Source organism: Gymnodraco acuticeps, unplaced genomic scaffold, assembly GCF_902827175.1.
Source record: "Gymnodraco acuticeps unplaced genomic scaffold, fGymAcu1.1, whole genome shotgun sequence".
In the NCBI taxonomy this organism is placed as follows: domain Eukaryota; kingdom Metazoa; phylum Chordata; class Actinopteri; order Perciformes; family Bathydraconidae; genus Gymnodraco; species Gymnodraco acuticeps.
The window spans coordinates 91,794-106,479 of NW_022990096.1; the positions used below are offsets into that span (position 1 = coordinate 91,794).

Below are 14,686 nucleotides of genomic sequence, written 5' to 3' on the forward strand. Positions count from 1 at the left end.
GTAGACCATCACACTCACACAACAACACAGACTAAGACACTGTGCAATTACACCAACGTGCAATAGTGTAGAAAAATAACAAAGACTACGACACCACTGTTAACAATTCATTGCGAATGTTACCTGTAAATTGAAATAACCTTTTTAATTCTAAATACGATGTGCATGTCCTTTATCTACTAGTGTTTTATTTGTTGTCTCTATCTTCACTTTTGCTCTATCAATGTACATTTCCCCTCTGTGGGACAAATGAAGGAATTCTGATGGTGATTTCCGTTCCACCCTCCCACTCCATAGGGGGCGATAATGCAACCCGTAATAAAAATCGAAGAAGAAGAAATCCAACCGCTGCTTCCAACGCCGTTAAAAAAATCAACGAAGGAGAAGAGGCCTCGTCAACATCCATGCACCAAAGCCACAATTTGTGTGAAAACATAGGGTGAAAACATGGCTTCCCCTGTCGGCTGTGAGCATTATGTGCGCAGCTGCCTATTAAAAGTGAGTTAACTATTTAAATATATATTCTATACTAGCCCTACTTTTATGATGGAGGCATATTTAGTGTTTAAAACGACATAACGAATGGTAGCTAACCGAGCTAACGCTAGCCGGTAAAACCCCAACGGAAATTAACGACAAATATGTTATGCTTTTTGTATTTATTTGCTGCATAAGTGAGGTAAAATATAAAACATAGAGTTTAGTGAGTATTTAATTACATAGTTTATCCCTCAGTCTGCTTTTCTGTTCGGTATTTAAAACGTCGATGCAAATAAAGAGTATTTCATTCTCTATAAGTCTGGTGGAACAAGTTATTGTTATTTTCCAGTGGTGTAAAGTAACTAGGTAGATTTAGTTAACCATATCCTATTATCTTTACTCTGGCTCTCTCCATGCTCACTTATAATTCGTTTTGGCAGATGTTAAACCTGTTCCTCACAAATTATATTACTTAGCTATACAGTAAGACACACAAAACAAGCGGTATAATAATTATGCCAAAGATCTGATATAATATAACCCCCCATGATCCAAATGTGTCATGAAGTCATTTACTGAAAGAATACCATTAGGAATGTGTGTATATAAAATGTCTCTTTTCTAAAGCTGTTATCATATTAATTCAATCCAAATGTTGAGATGTAAGTGTCGAGCTGCAACGACAATTTACTACACTTGTGAGGTATTTCAGTTGTTTTGCTAATTTGTATTTTTACTCCACTACATGTATTTAATACCTTTTAGTTACTTTACAGATCTGTATGCATGATGTGAAATATAATCAAGTCTTAAATCAGACTTTAGTTCCACCTGGAGTAAATTCACAAGCTACCCTGCAGTATACAAAGTGACTGTCACTAACCTGTGATATGACAGTGACTGACACAGCCACGCTCACCTGTAATGTATTGTGTTGTAATGTTATATAATGTAATGTATTCTGCTGTTTCTCTGCCTTCAGGCTCCGTGCTGTGGTAAACTGTACGTGTGCCGGCTGTGCCACGATGCGGAGGAGAACCACGAGATGGATCGCTTCAAAGTCAGAGAGGTGCAGTGCTCTGAGTGTCAGACCGTGCAGGAGGTAACGGGACAACTGCAGACCATATATACAAAATAATTACATAATGTGTCTTTCTTCACTTCTACTGTTATATGCCTTAAATTGCTATATCATCTTTTTAAAATAAATAACTAATCCCACTATCCATCTATCTATCTATATATCCATCTATCTATTTATCTATATATCTATCTATCCATCTATCTATCATCCATCTTTCTATCTATCTCTCTCTCTCTATCTATCTATCTATCTATCTATCCATCTATCTATCCATCTATCTATCATCCATCTTTCTATCTATCTCTCTCTCTCTATCTATCTATCTATCTATCTATCTATCTATCTATCTATCTATCTATCTATCTATCTATCTATCTATCTATCTATCTATCTATCTATCTATCTATCTATCTATCTATCTATCTATCTAATCATCCCCAAAATTGAACAAGTAATTTGTATCTCATGCACCTTCTAAGATCCACCGCTGGAAAAGTGTTATATGCCTTAAATTGCTATATCATCTTTTTAAAATAAATAACTAATCCCACTATCTATCTATCTATCCATCTATCTATCTATCTATCCATCCATCTATCTATCTATCTATCTATCTATCTATCTATCTATCTATCTATCTATCTATCTATCTATCTATCTATCTATCTATCTATCTATCTATCTATCTATCTATCTATCTATCTATCTATCTATCTAATCATCCCCAAAATTGAACAAGTAATTTGTATCTCATGCACCTTCTAAGATCCACCGCTGGAAAAGTCGGCATTCTCTCAACTTTTCTTTAAATGGCTCTTGGTTTAGCATAATGCTTTTTTACTTATATTTGCAGGTTGCCATAACTGCTAGAATACGATCCAAAAACAGTTTTTATTTACTCCGAACATGGTTATTGTCATGAGAATACTAACAGTCCAAACACCTCTGTCTCTTTCAGGCGCAGCAGACGTGCCAGCAGTGTGACTTGAACTTCGGGGAATATTACTGTGACATCTGCCACCTGTTCGACAAGAACAAGAAGCAGTACCACTGTCAGCCCTGTGGGATATGCCGGTGAGCAAGAGAAGAGTTTAAAGACATAGAATCAAAGAAAAAAGATCCTTATGTGTTTGATGTGACACAGTGCACATCTCAGTGTGTTCTCAAATGTTCCATACTGCTGTATTATTCATAACGGCTGTGTTTGCTCCTCACAGGATCGGACCCAGGGAGAAGTATTTCCACTGTGAGAAATGCAATCTGTGTTTAGCTCAGGACCTGCGGGGAAACCACAAGGTGATTATTAACCTGCAACACACACACGGACAGACAGACAGACAGACAGACACACAGGCTGCATCTCAGGTCGGTTAAATGGATTCCTTGCGTCCCTCACTTGCGTCGTTTCCCTGCGTTTAGTCCCTCCCACCAGGGAAGCATGGAGGGACGCAAGGAAACCACGAGAAGCAGGGAAATGAGTTTTAAGAGCAATGGGACGTCCTTTCCTCCGGAGCGTCACGTGAAGCGACGTCCGTTTGTGATGACGCTGCACAGCTGTTCGTCTGGCAGCAGCTCTGTCCCCGTTATTTCCACACACACCCCCGCCTCTGTTAGTACACATTTACTGACACAAACATTTGTATCATCTGTTGTAGACCCAAATAAATCAAATCAAATAAGAAGTCATTCTCAAAAAAGATAAACGCCATTCTTAAAATGTAAAACGAAAAAAGCGATCATGAAAATGTTTCCAATGAATTAAATGATTTTTGACCACTTTGTTGTTCAGATATATCACATATTTGTAACTAAATGAAACATGAATTGAAACAAAACACGGTATAAACTGAGGAGTGAGTCCCGTGAGGTTCATGTATTTTCTTCACTCCGCTGGGAAACTGCTCAGATGTCAAGAAGCATGAAATCAGTGCATGCACTGCCTCGTCCAATCAGTGAGCGATACACAGTAAGGGGGCGGGGCGAGTGTCTGAGGATTTCACCGGAGGATGGTCTGGTGGTTCCTCGGTTATCGCTCCTCCATGATCGCTCCTCGCTCCTCCGGCAGAAATAAGCGCCATGGGACGCTACTCAAGATGGCGCAGACAAATCAACTTCCGGTGAGACCGAGACCGAGGAGCGAAGAAATGAAAAATAACCGACCTGAGACACACACACACACACACACACACACACACACACACACACACACACACACACACACACACACACACACACACACACACATTATACATTCTTTATCCTCACTGCTGTCACTCACAAATATATTTTCTGTTTCAGTGTGTGGAAAATGTCTCCAGGCAGAACTGCCCCGTGTGTATGGAGGTAATAAAGCATGATGTCGTGGTATGACAATTACGCGATCCATTATTTTCTCTACAATCCTGATATCATTTCATTTTTTTTATTTACAGGATATTCACACGTCCAGAATTGGAGCTCACGTTCTTCCGTGCGGCCATCTTCTACACAAGTAGGACTCATTATTCTCTAAACACAAGTATCTCAGTGTATGGGGGGGGAATAATGCACTAACTGTTTCAATATGTTCACACTGCAAGATACATCCTTGAATGTAGGACCGGCACCTGAAGCTGTTGTAATGATGATATCATATTTATGTATTTGTTCAATATGTGTAATGACATAAATGTAATAATTATTGTCTTTGTTTACCTTCTCTGCAGAACCTGCTTCGATGACATGGTCAGAACAGGGTGAGTCTTATAAATAATTTGTCCTTTTTTTAGGATTAAACGCGTCTCGTCCCTCTTACAACCGACCAATCACATTCTCCTAAACCTAAAACTATACGCTGCTTCTAATAAACATATCATAGAAACACAGGAGTTGTCAGACTGAAATACAATGAAGTAAATTACACTCCAGTTTAAATAAGTCAGCTATATTTCCAAAATCACATCATTCATTGTTGGCGTGAATGTCGATATATTTGAGCTGTAATTAATGTGCAAGAATAATAATAGATATCTTCTTTTGTCTTCTCATGGAAGCATTGCTCATGTATTTATTGAAAAAATTAAAATATGTTTCTACTCACGGTTTTTTCCTGATGTGCTTCCAAAATATATCTTTCTGTCCTCAAAATGTCCCATTGCCTTCCCAGGAATGAGAGCCGGATATATATATATATATACATACGCCATATAAGTTTATCTTATTTTAAAGGTCACCTATTATGCAAAATCCTCTTCTTCATGTCTCTTCTGCATCAACATGTGTCCCCTCTTCTTCGTGTCTCTTCTTCATCAACATGTGTCCCCTGTTCTTCATGTCTCTTCTACATCAACATGTGTCCCCTCTTCTTCATGTCTCTCCTACATCAGCATGTGTCCCCTCTTCTTCATGTCTCTTCTACATCAACATGTGTCCCCTCTTCTTCATGTCTCTTCTACATCAACATGTGTCCCCTCTTCTTCATGTCTCTTCTACATCAACATGTGTCCCCTCTTCTTCGTGTCTCTTCTACATCAACATGTGTCCCCTCTTCTTCATGTCTCTTCTACATCAACATGTGTCCCCTCTTCTTCATGTCTCTTCTACATCAACATGTGTCCCCTCTTCTTCATGTCTCTTCTACATCAACATGTGTCCCCTCTTCTTCATGTCTCTCCTACATCAACATGTGTCCCCTCTTCTTCATGTCTCTTCTACATCAACATGTGTCCCCTCTTCTTCATGTCTCTTCTACATCAACATGTGTCCCCTCTTCTTCATGTCTCTTCTAAATCAACATGTGTCCCCTCTTCTTCATGTCTCTTCCACATCAACATGTGTCCCCTCTTCTTCATGTCTCTTCTACATCAACATGTGTCCCCTCTTCTTCATGTCTCTTCCACATCAACATGTGTCCCCTCTTCTTCATGTCTCCTCTACATCAACATGTGTCCCCTCTTCTTCATGTCTCTTCTACATCAACATGTGTCCCCTCTTCTTCATGTCTCTTCTACATCAACATGTGTCCCCTCTTCTTCATGTCTCTTCTACATCAACATGTGTCCCCTCTTCTTCATGTCTTTTCTACATCAACATGTGTCCCCTCTTCTTCATGTCTCTTCTACATCAACATGTGTCCCCTCTTCTTCATGTCTCTTCTACATCAACATGTGTCCCCTCTGTGGAAAGAGACTCTGAAAGTTTCAGGAACAAAGATTCTCTCTCTTTTTGATCCATTCTATAAAAACCTGTCTGAAAATGAGCTGATCAGATTTTGGCCACTTTATGATGTCATAAAGATGTTATGGCTTGAGTAACCATTAGCCAATCACCAACCAAGGTAACCCCCCTCCCCCTTATCACCTGAATCTCCTCCTAGAGCACCATTGAGTTCTTTCTAACCAAATGTCTCTCAGAGGGGCGTGGGGAGGGGCTCCTTATTTTCATCTAAAGTAACAGACAGAGAATCAGCACTTTGGAAACAGGGCTGAAACAGAGGAGATTATGGGGTGCTGCAATGATCTGTTTGGTGTTTCAGCCAATCAGAGACATGTTCTGTATATATCTGAGACCTATAATATATTAATGAAAAACAGTATAATAGGGGACCTTTTACCTCTTCCACTAATGCCCCCCCCCCTCTCTCCCTGCAGAGCGTACCGCTGCCCCCTCTGTATGCACTCTGCCTGCAGCATGGAGTATCACTGGAAGCAGATCGATAAGGAGATCTCTCTCTCCCCGATGCCCACAGAGTACCAGGGCGCTACTGTCAAAGTAAGACCTCAATAACATGCACATAGAGTTACTACTAATGTGTGCTTTCCTTTCTTTATTTACTAAGTTAGCTTACCCTTTATTATTGCATGCCTTTTTGACCTGCTATGCTACTTGTGCTGTCACGGTACGATACGATAATACTTTATTGGTACTTTATACGATACCGATACATATCGTGATACTTTCATGTTGCATAAGGGAAACATTTAATCATCCCGCAATTACTCCCATGAAGCGCTTTATGATATAGTTAACATGTCAAATGAATATTAAATTAAATTGTGGGACTTGGACCTTTTAGTACTGAACAAACAATGAAAAACACATTATCTATGAAGAAAACAGATTCTGCAATATCATTTATAACAACCATCAGGCGGGAATAGCACATCTTGTCAATGCAAAAAGAAAAGCACCGGTATAATCAATGTTCAACCTGAGATTCGACTGACCAAAGAACACATAACAGATCATGAGATCTCGGCATTGCACATAATGGCATCATTAAAATCAACATTTGCCTGATGAAAGAAAACAAATCCCATCACAGTTCAGTTTCAACTGAACACTCTCTCGCTCGGCACGCTGCTTCCCTGAACACAAAGGCACTTGGTTGCCATACGAGACAGCATTGGTTGGAGGTTGGATGTGTTGCCGCCAGAGATGGGGACTCGAGTTTGTGACTCGGACTCGAGTCGCACTTAAGTCGCACACACAGAGACTTCAGACTTGACTTGGACTCCTGCTCAAAAGACTTCAGACTCGACTTGGACTCGTGTTTTGGGACTCGTGAACAATCATTGTGTTTTCTATTTTTGGCGTATTAAAGGTGGGGTAGGTAAGTTTGAGAAACCGGCTCGAGATCGCTAGAATTTGAAAATACACAACCGGAGAAAATCTGCCACTTCCTTAGAGCCCCTCCTCCAACACACGAACGCGCACATGACCAATGAGGGCACAAGATAAGTTTGTGCCCCGATGGAAGGCTGACAGGCAGGTAGGCCATCCAGTTACTTTAGCCGGGCCGGCTATCGGGATGTTAAGAGCATTCCATGGAATATAACAAAAAGTGTATCTCGAGCCGGTTTCTCAAACTTACCTACCCCACCTTTAACATTAACATCATGGTAACACCATGGCGACCGGCGGCACACCTGCAGCTGTACCGCTTGTAATTAGGTTCAACTATAAAAACTTTGAACAAAACGCCGGCGGCACCAACAAAAGGAGCGCACACTGCAAAGTCTGCAATATTAAAATCAAGGATGCTGGTGCAACAACGTCAAATTTCATCAGGCACTTGAAAACTCACCCGGAGAGGTCAGTCACATTAACGCATATGGACGGTTAGCAAACATGTTTAGCTCAGCATCAGCTATGTAATGTTAACTTAGCTTGCTACTAGCTTTGTAACTGAATATTTGAAAAGATGAGTGAATGTTTGTTTGTCACACTTGTTTGCGTTGAATGACGTTGACATCCAACTCTTGACATGACATAAAAAAGGTCGGTAACGTTAATCATTACGTTCCGCTGCCACCATCTACTGGCTAAGGTTAAACGTAGAAAAATACATAGTTACATACATAAATACATCTGTCGGTTTATAGGCAGGTTACAGGTTTATTGTTGACCACGTAACGTTAATGTTACAGGTTTATCAGGTTACCATTACACTGGGTTTGAGTGAGAGGATAGAGGAATATGTTTATTTATAGTAGACTTAAAAGATGTAATTAGAGACCCAGTGTAATTAAACAATACGGTTGCAGAGGTCACATTTTTACATGTTTGTCCACTGGCCAAATGGCTAGCCTAGTGAATGTTGAAATGTTACCAGCCACTCAATAGATAGATTGCCATTGTTATTTGTGGCTGGTGCGTGCAACATACAGAACCAGCCACTTGCATGATTTACCAGCATCTGGCTGGTAAATGGTGTTAATGGTAGATATCTCTTTTGGAACAGGTCATGTTTTAATATCACCAGTTCAGTATATTTCAGATAATATTGCAGCAATAGTTTTTTAGTTGCAAATGGCACAGAACAAATGTTTACTTTTTAAGTACTTTTAACACAGTTTCCCTGCGGGGGATTAATAAAGTATTTGTGATACTGATTTCTGATTCTGAAGTGTTTTGCTTATAAGTTGTTTGCATTTAGCTAAAGTGTGATGTTTTTCCTCATATTGCATTGCAATAGCCTGTTTAAAGTGATCATATAACAAACAACTAATCAGTACTGATACTGTATGCTAATAGATATAGGAGTGATAATAATACAGTAAATGCTTTGAATGTCTTAGATATAGCTGTGCAGTATTCTTAACAGACTGGATAGCAGCAGACAATAGAAGGCTTATTACAACCAGAAGAGACATGAGACTTTTATTTTTTAGAGACTTGAGACTTGACTTGGACTCGTGACCAAAGACTTGAGACTTGATCAAGTCTCACCCCACAAAGACTTGAGACTTGACTTGGACTCGTGACCAAAGACTTGAGACTTGACTTGGACTTGCAAAAAAAGACTTGTGAACATCTCTGGTTGCCGCCTTTACCAGAAATAAACTTATTGCAGTGGTTACGGACCCCACCATTCAGACTGGCAGTGGTTACAGACCCCACCATCAGACTGGCAGTGGTTACAGACCCCACAATTCAGACTGACAGTGGTTACGGACCCCACCACTCAGACTGGCAGTGGTTACGGACCACACCATCAGACTGGCAGTGGTTACAGACCACACCATCAGACTGGCAGTGGTTACAGACCCCACCATTCAGACTGGCAGTGGTTACAGACCCCACCATTCAGACTGACAGTGGTTACAGACCCCACCATTCAGACTGACAGTGGTTACAGACCCCACCATTCAGACTGGCAGTGGTTACAGACCCCACCATCAGACTGGCAGTGGTTACAGACCCCACCATTCAGACTGGCAGTGGTTACGGACCCCACCACTCAGACTGGCAGTGGTTACGGACCCCACCACTCAGACTGGCAGTGGTTACGGACCCCACCATTTGACTGGCAGTGGTTACGGACCCCACCATTCAGACTGACAGTGGTTACGGACCCCACCATTCAGACTGACAGTGGTTACAGACCCCACCATCCAGACTGGCAGTGGTTACAGACCCCACCATTCAGACTGGCAGTGGTTACGGACCCCACCACTCAGACTGGCAGTGGTTACGGACCCCACCACTCAGACTGGCATTGGTTACAGACCCCACCACTCAGACTGGCAGTGGTTACGGACCCCACCACTCAGACTGGCAGTGGTTACGGACCCCACCACTCAGACTGGCAGTGGTTACAGACCCCACCACTCAGACTGGCAGTGGTTATGGACCCCACCACTCAGACTGGCAGTCATATGCAGCCACACTTTAGATTTTCTAAATGAGGCCAACACTCTACAGTGACTCGTTTGCGGAGTTTTACGGCGAAATTTACATCGTAATTTTGACGGTTTAGGCGCGAGTTTAAGGATATTACGCCTCCCTTTTATAAAAATAATAATAAAGTATCGAAAACCGGATCTGATTTCGGTGCCAGTAACCGGTATTTCGGTAATACCGGGTACCTGTATGCACCCCTAGTCAGATCAAGTCTGAAATGTGACTTGCATCACAGCAGCTCCATGTGGAACATCAACAGACAAACATCAAGAGACAATACATGAAAAACAAACAACAAACATTTAACATAACTGCACAATCAGTGAGAGAAAACCTGCTCAGAGAGCCTTCAGCGTGCATTTGATCTGGATTCAGCTCTGTGTTTACTGAGAGGATTGACTGGAGCACAAAGGATGCTTCAGTCTGACTTTATTGAATCACTGCATTTCCCCACCTCGGGACTAACAAAGGAACTCTGGTTCTGATTCTGTGTTTCCTCCGTACAGATCTTATGTAACGACTGCCAGACTCACTGCACGGTGCCTTTCCACGTGTTGGGGATGAAGTGCACCGGCTGCGGATCCTACAACACGGCGCAGGACGGGGGGCTCATCCAGCAGCAGCAGGGGGGGGAACAGCAGCAGCAGCAGGGGGAGGAACAGGAAGAGGAGGAACAGCAGCAAGAGGAGGAAGAGGAAGAACAGCAGCAAGAAGAGGAGGAAGAGCAGGAGGACATTGAGACAGACACAGAGCCGGAGCAGCCTCCCACTCCTCATTAACACTGAATCACACTGAAAGACATTTATACTTTAAACTGAACTCAAAGATTGTAAAAACATTTTTTTTCTGAACCCGCAGAGCGAGAACATATCCCAGCATGCACTTGGGGAGATGAAGGGTATCAAGACCAGCGTTGCCAGTCAAATATTAAGAGGAAGACTATTTGCAGAATTACATCAAGGCAGGTCGTTTTTACTTTAATGGCAAGTACACTACTTCAAATGAACACAAGTCCTTTGTGAGTGACACAAATAATAGCTTTAGGCCTAAATTAGATTCAATTCAATATTTGTCAGCAAACTGACATACAGGGCTTTCTGGCATGCCGCTGTCAACATGAAATGTAAGCGCTGTTTTGATTTAAAAACACTTCAAGTTTTGCTTATAGGGAATTCTGTTCACCAGATGGGTTTAAATGTGTCTGACTTCAACAGATTATTCCATGTAAGGAGGGGAAACATGACGATAGGTTAATTACTCGTGGTGTGTTCAGGGTCGGTGTATTGTTTTCTGATAAAGGGATATTTCTGATGCTTGGAAGTTGGATTGTGTGAGGTACTTAGCATCAGTCATCAGTGTATTGACTAGAACAACACAAAGGAATATACTGCAGTGGACAAAGACACAAGTAGGACTTATTTTAGCTGCATGCAACAATTCCAAATCAGTGTAATTGTACGTTAAATTTAGAGTATTTTAACAGCTGTGCCCAGCCCTCAGACACCTCGCTGTAATCCAAGCGCTCAGACTTCATAGAAAAGAACAGAAGTCTTACCTTCCAGATTAAAAAGGAATCACTGATCGGGCGTTTCAATGTGCTAACTCTCTAAAGCCAGCCGAGAAAATGTCTTGTTGCTATGGAGATATGTTCCGAGTCTTGCCTTTTTCCTTAATGAATCATTAACTTGTATTAATTAATACAAACACCCAATAAAATACAGAGTTTTACGAAGATCTTGTTTTACTACTGTGTTGTCCTCGGAACGATTTATTGACAAATATAATGACATTTCATCAGATAACATTACATACAGTTAAATGGAAATAACAATACAATTATGAAAGATTATGACCAATTATCACATTTAAGAAAATGACTTCGTACCTTTTAGAGCTCCTCAAATGCACTTCAAAGTGTTTGACAAGCAATTGATAAAAATGTGAAAATAGATTAAAACGATTTTAAAAAATCATAATAGGCGCATTCACACCGCAGTACTTTTCCCACAAAGGTTCATGAGAACTCTTTAGTTCTCATGAACTAAGTACAGATCGCGTTCACACCGGAATAAGTCCCTGGGGGAGGATTAGACAAATGAAGCCGCTGACGTCACTTCTTCTTCTTCTTCTTCTTCTTCTTCTGCTTTGGGTTTACTGGCAGGCCGCAAACCACTTCACGGCGTATACTGCCGCCCAAAGTCCCCGGCCGGAAGTCCCCGGAGTTGGGGACTGGCTTCAGTAGAAGCTGCTGGGACTCCCATCAGCTTCTACTGAAGCCTTCCGAGTAAATCGCCAGAACGCCGACACCTCCTCATCTCCACCGCTCCCATGTTTTATTTTGTGTCGCCATAAGTTAGTCTCTCTGCGTTTCTGCGCTGGGCTAATGCTAATGCGAGGATAATAAAATGGCGGCTTCACAAAACTTTTTGGGAGTTTTACGGGGCGTGGTTTGCAATCCGCCCAGCCAATCAGAAATATAGCTCTTTTCTCACAAGAGAGCCGCACGAAAGTCCCTGCTCTCTAGCAGGGACTTTCGTGGGGGTAAAAAGGTTCTCATGAACTAATTTTAGTACCGGCTCTTTTTGGTGTGAACGCGACAAAAGAGTTCTCATGAACCTTTGTGGGAAAAGTACTGCGGTGTGAATGCGCCTAATAATCAACAGTTAAGTGTTGATAAAATAGAGTGAAATAGAAAATAAAGATTATAAAAACAAAGAGTTATAAAGTAGATAACAACCAGACTGTAAAGATGTATTTTGTTTAAAATCAGAGTTCAGACCGTCAGACACAAAAAAACCTGAACCGTTGACTTTGATCAAATGTGTTAGTGTCAGAGTTCACATCACTGTATAAGGTTAGTTACAAGCAATTATATTAAGTTAAAATAAATATTAGGTTCAACTTAATATTATTGCTTTCAACCAACCTAAGACAGTAATGTGACATTTTTTGACATAATACATTTATTTAAAGTCAACGGTTCAGTTGTTTCAGAGCAGATCCTCTGTCAGAAAGCAGCACGGCCAAAACACTTCACTTAGTCTCTTTGGATCACTTGCTGTCTCCTCTGGGTTCTGGTTCTGGGGTGTCGAACTGGAACGTGACGCAAACAGGGACCCCGGTGAGGGCGGTGCTTATAGAGGGATCTTTAGGGTGGGGGCTGCCGTGGAGAAAGGGTGAGGAAACTCTGGAGGTGGGGAGCAGTGGCGGTTCTAGACCAATTTGACTGGGGGGGGCCACTGGGGGGCCAGTTATTTTCTGAGGGGGGGCACAATAAATGCAGGACGAAAAAGAGAACTAGACAGTATGAAGTAATTGCGCATAAGAAAACAATGCAATACAGTTATTGGTATTTGTTTCAATACACTTATTTATTTCAGATAGATCTTATAGTTATTACTGTTAGCTTCAGCTTAAGTTATAATGCAATGTTTGCACTCACACCATATTTATATAAAAATAAAGGCAATGAACAGTTACATCTCTACTTTACATAAGGGTGTCTGCACAATCTCACATTACAGTGTTACAACCCGGCTCCTGGGCTGCAACAAAAAGCAGGGAGGCGAGACGAGAGGTACGAATATACGTTTTATTTGTAACACGTCAACTAAATGAACACCAGCAACAGGTCCCCGAAGCTGGCGTAGAGAGAGAGTGCCCAGAGGAGTGAGGGCCACGTAACCTGCTGGGCTCCTCCTATATTTGATTCAGGTGTAGCTCATCCGGCAGGTGTGCCTCATCAGACAACTGCAGCTGGAACCTGCAATCACACACACACAACCAGACGGCACCCCACGCGGTGTGGAGGGGTCGTCACAACAGCAACAAAATCCTGCGGTTTTTGGCAAACCGAGTACCAGAAAATATACATTTAAAAAAATAAAAAATAAACTTTTCATTGTTAAGGGGGCCACAGGGGGGTCAGAGGTCAGTGTTAGGGGGCACTGCCCCCCCCCCCCCCCTAGAACCACCCCTGGTGGGGAGGCAGAGGCGTCCACATGTGGAAGGACGTTCAGGAGGTCAGCGCTCAGAGAAGCGTCCACAAACAGAGCTATGTTTGCTGGGTCTTCAGGGAGGAGAGGGAGGGGGTCTGTGGAGGTCTGAGAGGAGAGGAGGGAAGGAGGTGAGGAAGGAGGTGAGGTTTCGTGGGTCACGTTAGGTAGGGGTGTCTCTGTGATGGGGTCCTGTGGGGGGGGGATCCTGGGAAGGGGACACATCGGGAGACGTCTCCTCAGAGGAACTCACCTCGATGGACTCTAAGGAATCTGAGGTTTCTTTTCCATTGAGACACATCTGTTGGAGGGTAAAAAGAAAAGATTTAAAAGAAGGTTTCAACCACAAATCATCATTTTGGTGTCGATTAAAGAGGACGTATAGTTTGCAAGTTCATATTTTTCTCTCCCTCTCATAACCCAAATCACACACCCTTTCAAAATAAAAGCCCTATATATTTCCTGTATCCTTACAGGAAGCACAGGAAGAGGGATGGTTTTTCCAAATAAAAGCCCTATATCACTGTATCCAAACAAGACGCACAGGATAAGGATTTTTTTCTATATAAAAGCCCCCCCCACACACACAATACTATTACTACTACTACTACTACTACTACTACTACTACTACTACTACTACTACTACTACTACTACTACTACTACTTCTTCTAATACAACTACTACTACTACTACTACAACTACTACTACTAGTACTTACAGTAAAAAACGACTTACTGTACATCCAACTATTAAATCAATCAGCTATTTCAGGACATTGAGGCTATACATTTACAGTGGAGGAAACCAGTATTTAACACCCTTCAGATTTTGTAAGTTTGCCAACTTATTTTACAACTAAAAGCTCTTTTCAAATGAAGAGCAGGTTGTAACCGAGGCTCTGTGTAGGTCAGAGTCTGAGCGCTGCTCCTCCTCCTGGAATGAATCAGAGTTTGATGAGCCCT

The 14,686-nt window shown here is 41.8% G+C and overlaps 1 protein-coding gene across 1 annotated transcript; it reads left to right on the top strand.

Annotated features, from left to right (window-relative positions):
- Positions 1-351: 351 nt before the first annotated feature.
- rchy1 (ring finger and CHY zinc finger domain containing 1) lies at positions 352-11,459 on the top strand. Its single transcript, XM_034216390.1, has 9 exons — positions 352-498; positions 1,463-1,582; positions 2,523-2,638; positions 2,782-2,860; positions 3,863-3,907; positions 3,997-4,055; positions 4,270-4,299; positions 6,193-6,313; positions 10,234-11,459. Exons 1-9 carry the CDS (start codon positions 448-450, stop codon positions 10,504-10,506), a joined length of 894 nt encoding a protein of 297 aa, XP_034072281.1. The 5' UTR covers positions 352-447; the 3' UTR covers positions 10,507-11,459.
- The last annotated feature ends 3,227 nt before the right edge of the window (positions 11,460-14,686 follow it).